Below are 18001 nucleotides of genomic sequence, written 5' to 3'. Positions count from 1 at the left end.
TTAATTTAATCCTTTTTAGTCGCTTTATTTTAGTCTTCTTCTAAAGAAGAATTCGACGACGATAAATTTAAGGAGTTTAAGGGGGAATGATGGCGGTGGGATATAAAAATCGTTAGAATTAGCGCTAAAATTAGAGATAGCTTCTTATTTTTAATAAGGTTGTTAATATTAAGAAATTCGTAATTATCGTCGTATAGCTTAATCTTAATTTATTTAATTAAAGGGGTTGGATTGGGTATGTGTACTAGTATAGGGGAGCCCGCTAGGGAGGAGGTAGTTAGATTGATAATTTTAGGCATTTCTATAGCGTACGGTTAGTAATTTCGATAAGTAAGACCCCTTCAATATTATATTTACTGACTATGATAGTAAATAATAACGGCGATAGCGATGTGTTTAATTGTTTTAATCGTTACTACTAAGGTATAGAGATGTTATACGATGTTGCTCGCTAGCAAATTTGGCGGGCGCTGACATGGTTTGCCATTGGCCAGGCGGCCCCCACACCGCCGAAATATCTGGGCACACAGTCGATTTATCCGGCCCGCACCCAAGTCAGCATCAATGGCACTAACCACCACCAGATGGACCCGGCGTTTGACCCTCTTTTTGTGTCCCCTCGGCAACAGCGAAAGCGGTCAAGCTGCGATCGTGTGGGCACGGTTTTGGACATTCGCGTGGCTTCCATTTTTTTGGTCTCGTGATACGGACGGGGACGAAATCCCGGCACTACTTTCATGGCGATGGAGTCAGTCGGTAGACATGGAAATGGTGTTTTGCAGTCTAGACTAGGCAGCATAGCCACACCGACAGAGTCCATAATGCGCGCTTTCCAGATGGACCAGCATAACTCTACTGTAGTTTTCGCCGTTGGTTCTCAAAAAGTCAAGAGCCATGCAAGGGAGATGTTTCTCTTTTCCTATATTTTAACACTTCAGTTTCGAGAGGGCTCCCTGATTGAGCATGTTGCCGCCATATTCCTTCTTCCAAGGCGGAGGCGATTTGAGATGATAGCAAGTGCTACTTATCATTCTCCATTACATCACGCAACACTTGCCGTTTCGTCAGCAACCGTGGATGTGATATGAAGGAATACAACGAGTTGGCGACAGCAACTCGCTCATTCATCTTGCCGGCCTTGACAAGATACACTAGTTGACAGGGCCGGCACTAACCACGGTAACACCGACTCCAACCGACCTGCTGGTCCCGTCCTGGCCTGGTGGTCCCGGCAGTCCCGAGGTGGATCTCGCGACCCTCCGACCACTGCACTGGGTCTTGGCACTTGCCCAAACGGTGAACTGCCATTTCTGTGATTCGTTCACTTCGCCGGGAAGCCACGGCCCCCCGGAGTTGGGAGGTTACTGCCGTACCTCAGTCCAGCAACGACTGCCGAGTGGCTTCCACTTCCTACCCGGCTGCCGGTTATCATTCAGACCTGCCTGAGGACGGACTGTGGCTGCTTGGAAGGAACTTGCACCTTCCGCTTGCCCACCGGGAGCGTGCTGACCGCGATTGCCCGGAAATGGACATGGCCATGAGGACTTTCCTCTTTCCTCCCACTCGAATGCCCTCAATTGGGCTGTGTAGTTGCTTTCATGTCGTCACTTCCCTTGACCCAGAAAGAGTTCGCAGGCAGTTGAGGGCAGTCCTGGGCCATGGACACTGAGTGCTTCCATCCTCTCTGGTCGTGATCTCCACTACCTCATTCAACCCTTCCGCCGTCTCTCTATGAAGCCAGTCTCATCATCGTCAATGTCGACCATCCTGTCACTTCTTTGATGCAGGTACGCACTGGTTGACGTCTGGTCGAGCCCGGATCAGCCCCCATTGAACAGCATACTTGAACTCCTCCATCCCCCAAACAAATTCCGCCTTTTTCTCCTCTCTCTCCCATCAACCCATTGTCAGCATATTTTTGCTACATTCCTATTGTTCTTCTATCTTTTCCTTCTGTCTTGTGCTTGATGGCTTGTGCCGTCTTTGCTGTTTTCATAACAGCGGCTTAACTTGTGCCTTGCACCATCCCTGTACTACACACACAAGCCCCAGAACATTTTTGCGTCTCGCAAAATAACTACAGAGTTGACTTCTGCCTGAGCGCTTCATTCCCGAGCTCAACTGGTTTCGGGCGGGATGACATGTGCGTCTTGTGCCAACTCCATCACCAACGAGATGAAGAAGCGGGACTGGATCCAAGACATCACGGTCAACCTTCTCACCAACAGCGCGATTGTCGAGTTTACGGGGAGAGAAAACGCCAACAAGCTGGTGGGAGAGATTGAGGATCTCGGGTTCGAAGCGACGCTCAACGAGGAGACCTTGGACCTGCCTGACGACGAGACTCGTTCGACGAAATGACGTCCATGTCAAACTGACCCATGGTCAAAGATTGACTAAGGACGGCTCGTTACACTCGAGGTAAATAGCATGCTACCCTACCAATAATCCGTTTTCACCAGAGTAAACTGACGTTTTCCTCTTCACAGAATCAACCGCGAGGTCTACAAGTCATTCGACCGAGCCCACCTCTGATGAAACCAAATGGCAGTCAGAGAAAATGATAAGAGTCCGGCAGGTTTGGGAGCACGACGGACCACAGCAGCTGGGAGAGCTCCACTGAAGGCGTTGTAGCGCGGTCGGTAAGCTGGTTAGTGTAGGTCGCTTTCAATCTCGTTCACCCTCATCGGTTCCCGTAGGCCATACATTCTCGCCCATCCTGCCGCTCCGGTATCGACAATCACATATCTCCCCTTCATACACATCCACTTCGCCGGGTAACGTCCGGACCTCCCAAAGGCGTGAACGTTCGCTGACAATCTGGTCTATCATCAGTGCCACTCGCTTGTGAGCCAACAGAGCAAGCAACGGGGGATATTACCCCATCATCTTCCGACCTACTCTACAGCAACCATAGGCAGAATGTGGTGTGAATGGCAACAACCACCACTCACTTGCAGGCGAGGGTACAGAACCTTGGGGTTGGGAAACAACTTCGCTCAACAATTTTGGGTTCATGTGAACTCTCAAGCCCAGTTCACTCACCCCTTTCTTCGCAACCGGCATAGGCCCGTAGCCTCTGGTCTTTGATCCCGGCCTTGTGATTCCTCCCGCCATGTTACCTGACCGAGGATAACAAGCTCATGGTCGAGAAACTGTATGGAATCATCTGGCAGGGTTGCCCGACCATCTGGGATGTTGAAAGGGCCATCCAGTTCTATGAATCGCACCTTAGGGGAAAGCTTACCTTCATGATGGTGAGACGAATCGGCAGACGGCTGAAATGGACATAGGGATGGATGGGGTTGATGATTGTTTCGAAGAAGGGATGGTCTGTGCCAGTGGACATGAAAGACCATATTCAGGATCAGAGCGAATGTATGTCTGGAAGCCGGAAAGGCGATGGAGACGAGGACCTGGATGGCGACTTTGGGGACTATCTAATGGGCGACTCTGAACCTTGATGAATCGGACGACCTGTTCAAGCCAGACGTGGACATCAGTCCCACCGGTCTGTTAGGTCTGTTCAGTGGCGGTGGTCAAGACAACAAAACGCCACAGCCATCATCTAGCGACCGTCAGAAATGTCGCATCTACAGCAAAGTTTACCATGACAACACCCCATCTCCGTCCTTTCCTGTTGGATCTCTAAGACCTCTTAGCCCATCGAACAGGAACTGGATCAAAGCGGGTCAGAGGAGGAAAAAGACGAGACGAGGAGGTTTCATTTTAGACAGCCAGAATAGCGACTGCAGACTCGAACTTCAGGTTCGTCAACGCTTGATAGCTCTACACTATCAACAACTTCCACTTGATATTAAACAGTTAGCGAACAATATAAAAATTGTTTAAACAGCTTTACATTGGGATGAATCGATATTTGATAGCGTTGAGGTTCCTAAACATGGCGACGCAAAAGCTGCCCCGAAGCGGACATAAACCATTATGCGATCCATTGGCCGAAATACATCCCACACTTTTGGCGTTGTCGAAGGATCTCTAGAAAGTCTGAAGAACGGGCGGATATTCTCGAAACTTCGGTTACGAATAATGGATGTGCGCCCTCTGTGGAAAGAATCTTACCTCTACACGGAAAGAGCACCTGGACTTCATGGGGGCCTTCTACTCGAACGAGAACAAGACGGCACCTACTGGTAGGCGGTATGATCGAATTCTCTACCGTACCCATAAGGATAAGGAGGGGTGTAATACGAAGATTAAGAATGCCGAGATGAGGAGATGATAACTTGCAGTACGGTATTGACCAGGCGAGTGATTATGTTGAGGTGCTTTTTCGGCTATAACCCGGATAACGACAGCGACGAAGATCACACACTCTCCAGATGTGTCTCGCGGCTGGAATATGATGACTACGATGAGAACGAGGAGATTGATGATAACCAGCACGACAGTGATGAAGATTAGGTCGGTAGATGGATAGGACAAAGCCAGGACAATCATCTACACGTCTTGCTCACACAAGGATCGCATTTTCTTATCACATGCCTATCAAATCCGTCCTCTTCAAATTTGGAAAATTCCAGTTTGACAGTCTTTCTCAGGCTGGTGTCATCTGCACGGTTAGCTTTTTGGTGTGCAGTGAACGATTGAGCAAGATTGGAGCGTCTCCTATGTCTTTCTGATTTATATTTAATTACAAGAATTTTCATTTTCTATCTTGACCTCTTTACCTTTGAGTGGAATCAAATGAAGTTATAACTCACCAATGAGCGAAAATTCCCCTTAATTTTCTCTCTGCTCGGTGGGACACGTCTCCAGCGCAAACATTTCAGGAAGCATACATGCTAGGTACCTATACTAGAGGTAGTTAGCTGTATTTGGAACATCATGTACCGATAACATCCTGTTAAAAATGGGTCAGCTCACGAAGTCCTTCAGTTAGTTGCAATCGTTATCATGCCTAGGTAGCCAACTAGGTAGCCAAGACAGAAGAGAAAACATGGCATGAGTGATCAAGCAAGTATCAAAAGCCACCCCCCTGACATGTTTATCTCAGCTACATACATGTCTTGGCCTATTCATTTGGGAAATGGGGAGTGCTCGTTTTCGAAACCGGCTACCAATCGCTACTTGTGTACCTCTACTCAATTCGGACTCGCTTAAGCGGGCCCTTCCTAAAAGGGAGACGGTATCATGATTTGTGATACATATATGTCTTGAGAGGCGCCGCGTAGATGCCATAGATACCTATGTATAGCAATGGTACGATAGATGAGTAGCAGGTAGGTAGTAGGAAGTACAACATAGCACCACAGGAGGCCTCTAGATGCCGTTCATTCCCAGATATAGCAACATATCAACCTCTACCAAAGTGATTCCCGTCCATTTTCCTAGGTCTGCTTGTCCTTAATGGTTACCTATGATGCTCTACCTGAAAACAGCATAATCTACTTATTACCTACTACCTAGGAGACTGACCTCCGAGGCGATATCGACTGCTACTCAGTTACATAGGTTGGCATTCGGGCTGTGGAATATTGCCCGGCGACGCAGAACCTATGTATACCAAATGAAAGCTGCCCCCATCTATACTTATAAACCGGATGACCGTTATGTCGGCAAGTCGGCAAGCTGATGACAGGCTGGCTATTTGTAGCTCTCCACATCCAAAGATAGGTAGTTTAGAACAAAAAACTTGATGTATTTCGTTGGTAAGTATCTGTGAATAATCACACCTGTCACAGTCATCATTCTTGTCGCCGCCATTCCTCTCATTGGAGTTCCTTAGTCAAATACCAGACCCCCTAGCGGCTCTTCGAGAATGATGAAATATGTAATCCGTTTGTTTTTGGCCGTGACACGGATATGACGGAAGCAAACGAACGACACCTCAAATCTCCGATTCGGGCTCAAGCGCCCGAATATACTACCTACTTGCCAAGACAAACTCGAGAACACACTCGTTGGCAACGCGTTACAGTGAGTGGGTGGTAAATGGTACTAGCATTGTCATGTTATGGCACCTACACTGGAAGCAAACCTCCCATTCGGAGCCGCATGCTAGAATACCTAATGAGTAGACGGGTAACTAGAACTCTGCATTTCTTACAAGGTACATTTCTTTGAGACTGGATTAAGTTTACGAAGGCGAATTAATATTTGTCTATGCTATTCGAGTAGAACTTGACCCATGGTTCAAAACTAGATTTGGAAAAAAAAAAAAAAAAAAAAAAAAAGAAAAAAAAAAAAAAGAAATCGAAAAAGATAAATGAAAAAAAAAAGACTTGAGAGAAGGCGCGTACTCAGCTCTCAGCTATCAGGTTCTCGGTCTCCTACAACACTTTGCTTGACTATGGTTGGCTTCCACTTCACCGTATCTGGTAGAAGCATCGTGAAAGATAACCAAGCAGGATCAGTCTCACATGGTAATGCTCCATGAGCACAGCGGTACCGGAAAAGCCAAAACGAAGGACCCGTGGATAGTCCTAATGATATGGAGGAGGCCTCCGATCGAATGACACGAAAGATCATGCGTATGTGGTGATTTGACTTCTTTGAATCCGTAGTGTAGTAGTGTACACTAGTCGTCGTCGATGAGGTTTTGTGACTGCGGGGGGGCTAGTGTGAGTTGGGGGTCTTTGTGTGTCCCTATTAGGCAATAGGAGCCGAAGGGAAGAGTGGGGGTGCAATTCCCGTAACCGTAGTCGCAATCATTTCCTCATCTCAATCGTTGGGTAGTGAGTAGTCAATGTTGTCTCTTGTCATTGTCGCCTCCGTGGGGCATCTTTGCCCCGGTCTCTGGATCAATCCCGAGATTATTGTAGCCAAGACGTCCCTCATCACGAAGCTTTGAATGAGTACCTACCTAGGCATGAGATAACATGTCATGTGCAGACGGAAATATCACGGATCACGTACGAGATGGTGATGCCTAGCAAAACACAACGTTGCGGCAGTTCGAGCTGTCATGGAGAAAGGCGGGGAATAAGGAGGGGAATGGGGAAAACATCCCATGAAATTATGGGGAAAATGGAGCATTCTTGCTGTGAGGAAAAACGAAATTGGTGGATGAAGGTTGCAGAGGAGAGGAGGTACCGCGAGAAGAATAGACTAGTCAGATCAGGAGTTTATGCAAGGGTAGCCCACGAGGTGTGCACGTCAGGTACCTACATGAGACCCCCCAGTGAAGGGATGCAAATCCGATAACAAAGGCACAGCCCCTCTTGAAACTCCAAGTTGGACCGTGTTCAGAGAACGACACTCGTCAAAGTTCGGCATCAAATATCCGAAGTGTATGGCAAACAATCCCTACCCGCGGAGATACTCCAATGGGTTATGCAAAAGGAAGGCGAGCGGAATCGTGGAGAATGGCAGAAACGACAAAGTAGTTTCCTGTTAGTCAATGATGGCATGGAAGCTGGAGCGGTGTAACAAACGATGCTGGATTGATGGAACTTCAGCTCCTCTCCGCGTCTCATACCCTCACCTCGAATCCCTTCTTTTTTTCTGCCAAGCCTTCAAACACATGCCTCTCTTTTTACCCCTCAATGCGCTTTCCATCCCTGCCGAGGCCGCCTCGTGTGCACGGTGACAGAAGATTGTCCAAATCCTCGTTAGCTTCCGCCGAATGATCCCAAGAGCAGGATATCTCCGGGTACCGTCTCTATACTGTACGGTGTAAGTGGTTAGGGCTTTTGAACGTTTCCAGACTACACATCAAGGCCCGAGGTATCAATTCCCGACTATCGTAGGAAACGAAGCTTCGTGATGGGTCGTTTTGTTGGCCTAGTCTGCGCGCCTCATGATGTATCTGTGCATGGTGTGAGCAAGAGTTGGATCCGGCGACTGTTGCTAGTCGAAGTAGGTCACCACGCTGGCACCTTCCAGAGATCGATGCCATGACCAGCAATTGGTCTTGAGTAGCAAGGATCTCTTGGGCCATCTATTCCTGTTGCTGCTGAGCGTAGTCCGGCGTCGGATCTCCAAGAGTGGAATGTCTATGTAACAAGTACCACACCGTGTGAGGAAGACAGGGGAAATGCAGCGTGTGCTGTATATCCTGGGAACATATCAGGTTCCAAACATCACCATCTCACCCCCACGAAGCGGTTAGCCGTGGCGATAGAGCTACGAACAGGGAGCGACGAGTACGTGAATCACGGAAAAAATTAGCCGCTCCGTCCGGTCATGGTCTTCATCGATGTGCACACTATCACTCCCTTCCAGGAGCGGCAAGTCTGACGTGCAGCAACAACCAAGTCCTTGGCTAGGGCTTAACCGGGTTGATTGAATTGACCAACATGGAGAGGAACACAAAGGTAGGGCTTCCTCTGTAAACTCGATTGGCTGGCTTTTGCCGTCAGATGACCGAAATATGCAAGTCGCTGTAAAGATGGGAAGTCGTTGCTGCCAAACTCTTAGGTGGTGAGATATTGTTTGGGAGCTTACCTGCTACATCAATGTCTTCCGTCTTGCTGACTACTGCCATACTTACGGGGTGGTGTCATGATGCCATAGCATATGCCTGATCGAGTCATGCTTTTGGCTGGCTGAGCAGAACTCGGCTTGATATGATGTGTGTGCTGCTCAGCAGCCTGAGCCATGCCATCAACTACATCCAAAATATGCTTCATTGGACAAGCTGGCGGTGGCGCCAAACCAGAGAATTGCATGATACATGACAAGTCCAGCAGGGTCAAACAACAGCGGCTGTTGCCGACGCTAGGGGAACAGCGAGTGTCGAACCCGTTGATAGGATGCAAATATGGTTGGTGTAACAGTTTGAGCCTCCTACATGGGGTCTGGCCGATACCACTTGATTGGATTATAGATGACCCTGGGGCTTGTTGTACCTTGGCCGCTGGGGGGCTTTCGCGGGGAGCATGTCCGCCACGTGGAGGACTTTTGACTGCCCCCGTCTTTGACCATGTCAAGGGGCAAGGAACGGCTACTGCGATGGTCCCCGACCCGTTCGCCTTGCTCTTGTCCGTAGGTAGACTTTGAAAATCATCGGTGAGAGGATCAGCTGCCGTTATCCGAGAGGGTGAGCATTCTACAGGTTGACCCTGTTATGGTCAAGTACACTTGGGCATCTCTACTCTTGGTGCTGTCGGTATGCGCAGGAACGTTCGATATCGAGTCGGGGGCAATGACGGGTTCAGGCTTCAGCCCGTGGCTGCCTTGTCGCGTCGATATCTCAGAGGCTGTGTGGGGAGGCTATTTCCTAGGTAGTGGCTAGTTATTACTTAAGGAGTGCTACACAAGACTTGAGGAGAACTGACCGTGACCAATATCTAGCCGCACCTGCCACGCTATTGGTTGCGCCAAGAGCTATACGGACCGAGGGCTAGTCAGCTAGTAGCAGCTCGACGAATCTCGGCACCTCTTCGGTTGCCAGTGGCCGCTTTGAGTACGACATGATATCTTGACCGAGTGAAGTGCCTGACGGAAATAAGGGGGACGGTAGGGGCGCGATGCGTGAACAGTGGGGAAACGGCAAAGGAAAATTGCGGGGAAGTTGAAGTAATGAGGGATGGTTGAGGAGTGTAGTAGACGGCAAATTCCACACTTTGTCAGTGTCTAGGGGCAGGCGGACTTGAATTTCCGGGACACGACCTCCTGGAGCGCAGTTGATAGAAAGAACGTCGTCGTCGCCGTCAAAGTGGGTGGAGACGGGGACGGATCATGAAGAGCGAGACGATCGTAAGGTGACAAGGCGCTGATCAATTGCGTGGCAGAACGAGAGGGAACCGACTGAGAAATCTATGTCGTGAAAGGTACAAGGAAATTGAACAACATGTCAAGTTGAATTCAGTGAAGTTGCCATATTCGAATTTCCGTGGAATTGACACGAGGGAAGAACGACACCGGAGTTGAAGTGACGTCGATTGGAAGTTGCGTTGGATTTGCTTGGCCGGTGCGCAAGCTCCATAGCCTATCAACGGGGATCTGGTGAGGTGAGTGATCTATCAAGCACTAACAGTGGCACTGCAGTTTGAGGACAGCAACTGTTAGGTATTGTCAAGAATCTATCAGCAGAATTATCCATCCCAATCCAATTCAGTACCATAGCAAAAGCGGACGCACAGACCTCTTTGCCTGCCTTTGACTTGACATCAACCTCGCAACTTGTCCCTCGGCCATCCATTTCGGATCAAACAAAGATCCCGTTCGAAGGATGCCATTCTCAGTCACCTTATCCGTAGTTTACCCGTACCTCAACCGCACAGTCAGAGTCAGATCCCAAGGTGCATTTTCGGTCCCAACACGAAGGCTCTCACCAAAAGACATGCAGTGCATCTAGCCTTGTTAGGTCTAGCCGGGCCAGTGGCTTGCATACGCCGATGTGTCGTTGCATTTGGTTGCAAGTATACTGTATACGGCTGAGTGTAGACGTACGGCCTTAAGCTTGTCGGTGATTGGAAGGTGACTTGTAACAGACTGCCCGCCTACATCGGAACCGAACCATTGTCCTACTACGTTATTGTCTTTATAGATGCTATGATATGGTATCAGTCCATGGCCCTGGCCCAAAACCTATCACCATTTTCCAGGTGTGCCTAAGACAAGGGAAAAGACAACAACAGGCTTGACGAGCTTCTACAGCAGCGGGCGGTTTCGGGCACTGTACATCACAAACGATGCCGGGGGCAAGTGAACGTGGGGGTCTCGTCAACCCCGCTGCCCGGCTGCTGCTGGGGTTGTCCACGGTAGCTTCTGCGCTCTTTGAGGAATGCCGATCGACTGGACTGAGGCCCAAAGACACGCCTCCAGAAGGAGGGAAAAGTGTTTCATCTTCATCACGCCTGAAGTCGGTGATGCTGTGTGACCAATGACCAGACCATGCCATGCCATTGATGCATCGCAGTCCCGCAAAGGCAGCACACAGTATTGCAGGATGCGCTAAACACACGTCAAAACTTACTTCTGCTCTCTCAAGCTGCCAACAGAACAACACACTGGTCCTTCCCCGTCGGGCTTCACAGGTCCGAGACTGTAAGAGTGTGAGCATCGGAATGGTTTCGAATTAATTTTAGCCCAGACCACCACGATATTCCAGTCACGCGACCTGTTCCTAGGTGAAAGGTGGCCGAATTATGTTTACACCAAGTAATGCGTGCGTGGTTTGCTAGCTGTAACGACGGTGCACTGGATAGGTATGTACGGTACCTACAACGAAGTATATATTCGCTGTGGATACTCATCGTCGACGAGCTCGGCACAGTGCTCACCGTCCGTTTTCAGCGACGAAAGTACATTGCCAACTGAAGTTTGCTGTCTCTTTCTCCGCACTTTCTTTTATTTTTTTCTTTATTCTTAACATTTCGGTGGTTGCTGCACTCCGCAATTCCCCTCGTTTGTCCGGGGGCCGCCCCCAGATGTGCCGTAGTGGGGTACGTATCCCGCTTAGGTACTATGTAGGCAAGGTACTCCTGTCAGCAGCCTGTTAGTAACACCTGAGCTAGAACGCTCATTCACAAGGTGACACGATACAGAGAATTCGACACTTTGCCTCCCAGCGCACCTATCGACGTGTCCAGGTCAGCTGGTCGGCTTCCGTTGTGACTCGGAAAAATGAAGACATTCCCATTCCCACCATACTGGACGCAGTCACATTCCCACCCACGCCGCCGTGCTACGACTCGGTAATCATCAGCCGGAGTGTGCTAGAGGTAGCGTTTGCTGTACACAAGACCTGAACTACCTATCAGCGCACTATCTAAGATACCTAGGTACTCTAGCAAACCCCCACTGCCTCGCTCGCTAGGAAGTCGCCAGGGAGTCCCGCGGCGGCAACCGTCCACTCCCCAATCTTTAGAGGTACCTGTACATCAGGTACCTACCAAAAATTGGACTGGAATGGTCGACCCAAGCAGCCGGAACCTTCACTCGGGAGTTTCAAGGCCAGGGGCAGAGATGTCATCCATGGTCCAGTCGTGGGAGGAAGGAAGGCGCGAGGGCAGTGTGAGCTCGATCGCTGATATCGCCGACAAATGGGATCGATCCGAATGTCAATCTGCTACTCGTTCGCTCAGCAACAACCCGGGCGGCTCTTTCTCTGGCGGGTGTAAAGAAGGAGGTACTCAGCAGAAAGGCACCTGCCGCGCGCGGTCTCCCAATCGACAACTGAAGTGGAAGGGAAAAAAAAAAGCATTTTGTTTTTCCCTTTTGCTCGCTGTTAGGCACTACAGATCGAGCAACTTGGAGCAAGCGAGACGACTCAACATTCGAATCTGTCTGTGACTCCATGTCCCTGGACTCTATCCGGCCGGTCTTCCAAGTCTTGAGCTGTCCGTCTTGCAGTACATCCGACACAGTACTTTGAGGAAGACGTGCTAGCGGTCATCTTCCATTCGACATGCTTTCGCGCGCCAATCACGACTAATGTTCAATCCCCAAGTCTTCGACCTCCAGCTCAAGACCATGGCAGCTTGCCAAGGTAAGCCGGGCTCATCAACCGGGCCTCGTTCAAGTACCAATCTTCCATTTCTTTGCACATTGCTGATTTTGTACAACTTCCATAGCAATCAACCTCGCCATGCAGTCAGTCTCTATGTGGGAACACGCAGACAAGCAGACAAAGCATCAGCAAGCCAGCTCTTCCAGGTCACTCGTGAATGCTGCCATTTCCTCCCCTGTTGGCCTGTTCAACGCAGGCTGCGACACGCGCATTCTGAGTGGCCAGAAAAAGACATGCCAAAAGGGTCACCTGCCCCTCCAGTGCCTTCCACGCCAACCATTGACAACGCGAGTACGCCCACCCAAACGTCCTTGACCAACCCGAACTGGACTCTCGCTGCCGCTCCACGCGCAATAAACTCCTCAGAGAAAGAGACGTTCGGGCGATATTCCCAGTCGAGGCCACACTAGTGAGAGGGTGCGCCATCACAAACTAACCTTCTATTCTAGACAGGAACAGGTTAAGCCTCAGAACGTCTGGCTTGCCAACGTAGGTGTAAGTCTCCTAGCGTGCTCTCATTGGATAGGCCAACATCTCTTCAGATATCGAAACCTTATGGAAGCTCTTGGGAGCACAGCACGCAGTAGCCGGAAGGCTGGCAATGACGTGACCACCATTGCAAAACGCTTGGGGCACAAAGTCTAGAGAGACACAATGCAAGAGGTCGGGCAGCCCATTGAAAGTATGAAACCGTCAAGACGACTACATCAACCTTCTGAACATTACCTGACAAGTACCTGTAGGGTCTGTACCTCTTCGTGTTCCATTGATGGCCACGCAAACACCCTGCAAAGGGCTATCTTATGGCGCTAGCCCGCCCCAACGCCCGTCATGTTCGATTACTGACAAACCACATCCTGATGAAGCAGGCCGTTGTTGGCAGGCCGTGATTTGTGTCACCAAGCATTTCTCTATACCCGATCAAGCCTCCCGGCCCGGATGACTGACCGCCAGTTGCGGAACGGGGCATGAGAAGAGAAGGACAGTATGGCCCGCTGAGCGCTGATGTCAAGTTCATCTTGTGAAGGTATCGCACAGAAGAGCGTCGACTGAGCCTCTCATGGCTCAGTCTTCACCTTCATCTACCTTGGCTCATTGCCTTGGAGCCAAAGTCCTGGCCGAACAGTCCTTTTGTGAAGCTATGGCCTTGTCATTGTCGAGTCATCTCTTACCTAAGCCAAGATGGTAGTTGTGCTGTACAAATCCGCATGCTCACTCAACGGGCGGACACTTAGTCGAGACTCGGCCAAAAGATGCTTATAAGGCCATAGAAAAAGTTGCGTGCCGCTCTTTGCGCGCTCCCGCGTATAGTAGGTACCCGTATGCACGGCAACAAACGTCCTCTCACAATACCCCTTGTCATGATTCCACATATTTTCATGAAGCAGCCTCCCTGACCTCACTAAACAACACCACGTTCAAGTGGACAAATTCAATATGAAACTGGTGGTTGAGGTGTACCTGTTTTGACGTGCACCTGCTCTGAAACTCGGCTAACATCTTGTAGCCTCAGATGATTACTAGGTGTGTATCAGCCGAGGGCATTGACTTGAAAAGCTAGGCAATTCGACACCAGATAATGTTCGGCTTAGGCACCCAGTCAGGCTTGCTGGGATGTCTACCGGGCTTGATGATGGCATAAGCAAAGGAATATTTTCCACACAAGACGTCACCAGCGTCTCTCGACCCGTTTGGGAGGTCTGACGAAGCTCCTGTCCAAGAATATCGCGATGATTCACGACATCGACGAATTAGCAGTTACATATACTACAAGTACAGTACCCCTCCTGGTCTAGTGTGAGATTTCTTGGCTAGCCTCCCTCCCACCCTCCTTACCCATCATGGGGCAACAATGGGGTAACTCGGGGTAACCCTTGTCGACGGAGCTGGCCTGTCAGGCTAACCCCCACACTATCACCGTCCACCACAGACGGAATCCTGGGAATTACACCCCTGTCATATATGGGTGGTGCCCCTTCTCAAGATCCGCAAGACGGGGCCGAAAACAACGTCGCTCAAAAGTTTGGAGATCAAAGAGGGAACCAAAGTGGCCGCACTGTATACTTTGGTCGTTCTTCTTCCCTTTTGCACGAATCAGAAGGTCCCGTTCCTCACCACTCCACGACCTCTGGCCCTCAGCTTGCTTGTCCTGTCTCCATGTCCGTCGTTCGGCGTGGGCGGCGATGGGTCTTTGGCTCCAGTTTTTGAGCAGGCGTCCACTGGAGTAGCGTCACCGGCGTAAATCGTCCCAAGCGGACAAGATCAAGAACGACAAGAACTGAAACGACAATGGCATAGAATAATGGGTACTTTTTCCGTCACCGCCTTTGGTACTTGCCCACGGTTATCACTAACCGTCATCATCCCCGTTGTTTCCTTCCTCTAGTGTAGACGGTAGTCAGCCGATACACTTTTCTTCTCCCTTGCTTGGGACTTTTTCTCTCTCTCCATCCTGGTTCCATCTTCCCATTCCTCTTAGTACAAATATCAACCACTTCCCTCCCATGACTCAAACGAGCTGACTTTCATTGCCCTCCACCCCTTTGTCTTTGTCCACCTCGCACTACTTCATACATTTTAGACAGCCACCGATATTTTCATCATCTCCATATTTCAAGTCTCAATCAACATGGCTCCCCACAACGACTCATCACCGGCCGGAAACTTCACCAATGGCTTCAACGGGATGGCTCTCCAATCCTCGGGGTTATCTAATCTCACAGCAGAGGACCTGACAGCTGAGCTGGGCAGCTCTTACGACAGCAGCACCCTGGACGCACCCGTTTCTCACGTCAAGCGACCCCTTGTCCCCGGCGTCTATGTCCCGACGATGTGCTTTTTTGACAAGGAAACAGAAGACGTTGACACTGTTACTATTGCCCATCATGCCGTTCGTTTAGCTCGCGCCGGAGTTACAGGCCTAGCCACTCAGGGTTCCAACGGAGAAGCCGTCCACCTCACCCACACCGAACGACAAGTCGTCACGGCAACCACCAGAAAAGCACTTAACGAAGCCGGTTTCTCTCAAATGCCTATCATAGTTGGCTGTGGCGCCCAAAGCACCAGAGAGGCAGTCCTACTCTGCCGTCAAGCATGGCAAGCTGGAGGAGATTACGCACTTGTCCTCCCACCATCCTACTACGCGCCTCTGTTCGCTCCTTCGTCCCAGACCATCCTCGAGTTCTTCAATGCAGTTGCCGATGCTTCGCCCATTCCAATCATCATCTACAACTACCCCGGGGCCGTCAACGGCATGGACATGTCGTCAGATGTCATCGTGCAGCTTGCCCAGCACCCGAATATCGTTGGTGTGAAGCTGACTTGCGGCAACACCGGCAAGCTGAACCGTGTAGTCGCGGGTACTCGCAAGTTGTCAAAGGAGTACGATCCTAAGAATCCCGACTTCTTGGTTCTCGCTGGCTCTGCCGACTTTTCTATCCAGGCCCTGGCCGCAGGTGGACATGGAATCCTCGCAGGTCTTGCCAACATTGCCCCCAAGGCATGCATCAAGACCATCGAGCTTTGGAATCAAGGAAAGCACACCGAGGCCCAGGAGATGCAGGAAGTCGTTTCGCAAGGCGATTGGACTGCCATCCAGGGCGGCGTTATCGGAGTCAAGGCTGGTTTAGAAGAGTGGGCAGGCTACGGTGGCTACTGCAGAAGCCCTCTCCCAAGACCGACTCCCGAACAGTCCAAGAACTGGAAAAACGGGTTCAAAGACTTGATCATGCTTGAGAAGTCTCTCTAAGCTTTGTGGTCCACATGATGGAACATTTCCGGCCGTTCATGCGAAAATCATGGCAAATCTCTCCGATGTCCCGGTCATCATCGAGCATTGGTGGCGACAGCATGGCTGAACCAATCAGACATTATTTCAGTTCGATCTTCCATCAAGCAAGCGAGGGCTTGTTATTCAGTACTAGCCTTGTCTTTGTTTCCGTTCATGAGTTTCGTGTCTCTAGGCGTTGTTGGAGGGGGTATATAGGCCACTGCGGGTAGCAGAAAGATGGGAAAACTCACAATAGAGAATCCCTCGGCGTTGGGTCAGGTGCACAGGTTATGGGTCAATCGGGTCCAGGGGCAAATTTGCAGAACGGTTGTTAGAAACCGCACTGCTACATGAGGAATACCTCTTTTCGACACTCTTCCCTTTCATTTCACGATGTTTTACGGTGACACTTCACATGGTTGCGGATACCCCAAGGGTTCCATTTTCCCCATTTCATCCACTCTTGTGTTTAAGTCAAAAGCATTGCTTTGTTTATCAATAAGTTGTTGCATAAGAGTCTCCGATCGTTCACCCCAATTAGCACATGTTCACTGATACGATGGTTGAGCAAATAGAACTTCGTTCACTGACTGCATTGGAGCGAGAAACACCTAGAACTTGCAAAAGACAAAGTTGTGCATGAGTCTTCGATTACACAAGCTGGGATTTCCGTTTCTTTTCTTCCGGCCACGAAGGTCTTGTGGGCGTGGCCATTTATCTAGCCGAGACGGGTCCAGGTGGTGGATTGGCCTCCTTTGTGCTACGAGGGACAGGAAGTTGCGATGCCAAGTGGGCAAAGGCTAGCTTGTGGTTCAATACGGAAGCAAACATGGGCTCATATTGCAAACCCAATCGCTCTGCCACGTGAAAAGCACAGAGACATGGACACTAGACTGGGTCATGGTACCAATCTGGCCCTTGTCGCACTGGCATAACATGGTCGGTCATCCCAAATCTTTAACTTCGCTAAGCGCAAGTGAAGGCAAAGTACGAACTGGCACATGTCAGGAACCGAAGATGAAGTATTGCTATCGACATAAGATCTCAAGGATGGAATCAGTTCGGGGTAAATCGAACCTCACTGAATACACTCTTGCTCTCGCCTAGCACGACGAACTACCAAGACTTCATATCACCATTTGAACGCAACCCCAGCAAGGATTTCCACTTCACCTAACAAAGAACCTTTGCTTTCGCATAACCTGGCCCAACATTTGGAGCCCAATCTACTATCATGCATGAGCAAGACCCAAGAGTCACATGAATCAACAGTCGTAAGTTGACCACGGGAATAAGCCACGATGACTATAATAAGAAAACTTTGCTTAATGAGGGCGGCGATCTATCCGTACCGTCAAATCTAGTGGTTAACCTACGACATAAGACGCTCTATGCTGCAGATAATTATGGTATCACAAGAGGGGGTATGTTGTTTCTCTGAGCAAGCCACGGGTAGGACATCTCCAGAGAGCCCGAACAACTGCCTTTTGCGATATCGGCTTCACAACGTAGACCGTCATCGGGTTCAGTCTTTCCTGATTCTCTAACTTGTGTGATGTGGACTGGGGGCGAGAGAACTGGAGGGGGGAGTGGCATAAAGCTATGTCAAAGGCTCAAAGCAAGTGAACAACCCACACATCTGTTGTTACACCACCTCTAAACAGCATCGAAACAAGTCCTTTGCTGTAAGTCTTTGTACAACCAATCAGGGGCTTGTTGCCCCATCAGCCAAGCAGAAGACTCCAAATATTCACACTTACATACACTAGTGTCTCACCGGCATGTCGGTACCTTCCGACGGCCGGGAAATG

The 18001-nt window shown here is 49.9% G+C and overlaps 3 protein-coding genes and 1 non-coding gene across 4 annotated transcripts; all 4 read left to right on the top strand.

Moving 5' to 3' along the window:
- Nucleotides 1–940: 940 nt before the first annotated feature.
- Nucleotides 941–3661, top strand: NCU11216 (hypothetical protein). The gene is made up of 3 exons (XM_001728387.2): nt 941–2421; nt 2490–2656; nt 2836–3661. The coding sequence occupies exon 1, from the start codon at nt 2137–2139 to the stop codon at nt 2359–2361; it is 225 nt and encodes a 74-aa protein (XP_001728439.2). The 5' UTR covers nt 941–2136; the 3' UTR covers nt 2362–2421; nt 2490–2656; nt 2836–3661.
- An 8308-nt stretch (nt 3662–11969) lies between these two features.
- On the top strand, nt 11970–13104 carry NCU05976 (hypothetical protein). The gene is made up of 2 exons (XM_953536.2): nt 11970–12400; nt 12486–13104. Exons 1-2 carry the CDS (start codon nt 12346–12348, stop codon nt 12734–12736), a joined length of 306 nt encoding a protein of 101 aa, XP_958629.1. The 5' UTR covers nt 11970–12345; the 3' UTR covers nt 12737–13104.
- A 318-nt stretch (nt 13105–13422) lies between these two features.
- On the top strand, nt 13423–14203 carry NCU14178. Its single transcript, XR_897958.1, has 2 exons — nt 13423–13731; nt 13929–14203. It is a non-coding gene; the product is annotated as a ncrg55 (non-coding RNA).
- A 679-nt stretch (nt 14204–14882) lies between these two features.
- NCU05977 (dihydrodipicolinate synthase) lies at nt 14883–16832 on the top strand. The gene has a single exon (XM_953537.2). It carries the CDS (start codon nt 15051–15053, stop codon nt 16167–16169), a length of 1119 nt encoding a protein of 372 aa, XP_958630.1. The 5' UTR covers nt 14883–15050; the 3' UTR covers nt 16170–16832.
- The last annotated feature ends 1169 nt before the right edge of the window (nt 16833–18001 follow it).

This window comes from Neurospora crassa, linkage group VI, assembly GCF_000182925.2.
Source record: "Neurospora crassa OR74A linkage group VI, whole genome shotgun sequence".
NCBI lineage: Eukaryota > Fungi > Ascomycota > Sordariomycetes > Sordariales > Sordariaceae > Neurospora > Neurospora crassa.
This window is presented reverse-complemented; position numbering and strand designations above follow the sequence as displayed.

Bases quoted from the DNA above. Each gene is read 5' to 3' on its own strand.
- NCU11216 (XM_001728387.2), top strand. From the start codon at position 2,137: ATGACATGTGCGTCTTGTGCCAACTCCATCACCAACGAGATGAAGAAG.
- NCU05977 (XM_953537.2), top strand. From the start codon at position 15,051: ATGGCTCCCCACAACGACTCATCACCGGCCGGAAACTTCACCAATGGC.
- NCU05976 (XM_953536.2), top strand. From the start codon at position 12,346: ATGTTCAATCCCCAAGTCTTCGACCTCCAGCTCAAGACCATGGCAGCT. The intron at 12,401-12,485 runs GTAAGCCGGGCT...CAACTTCCATAG, and splicing joins GACCATGGCAGCTTGCCAAG to CAATCAACCTCGCCATGCAG.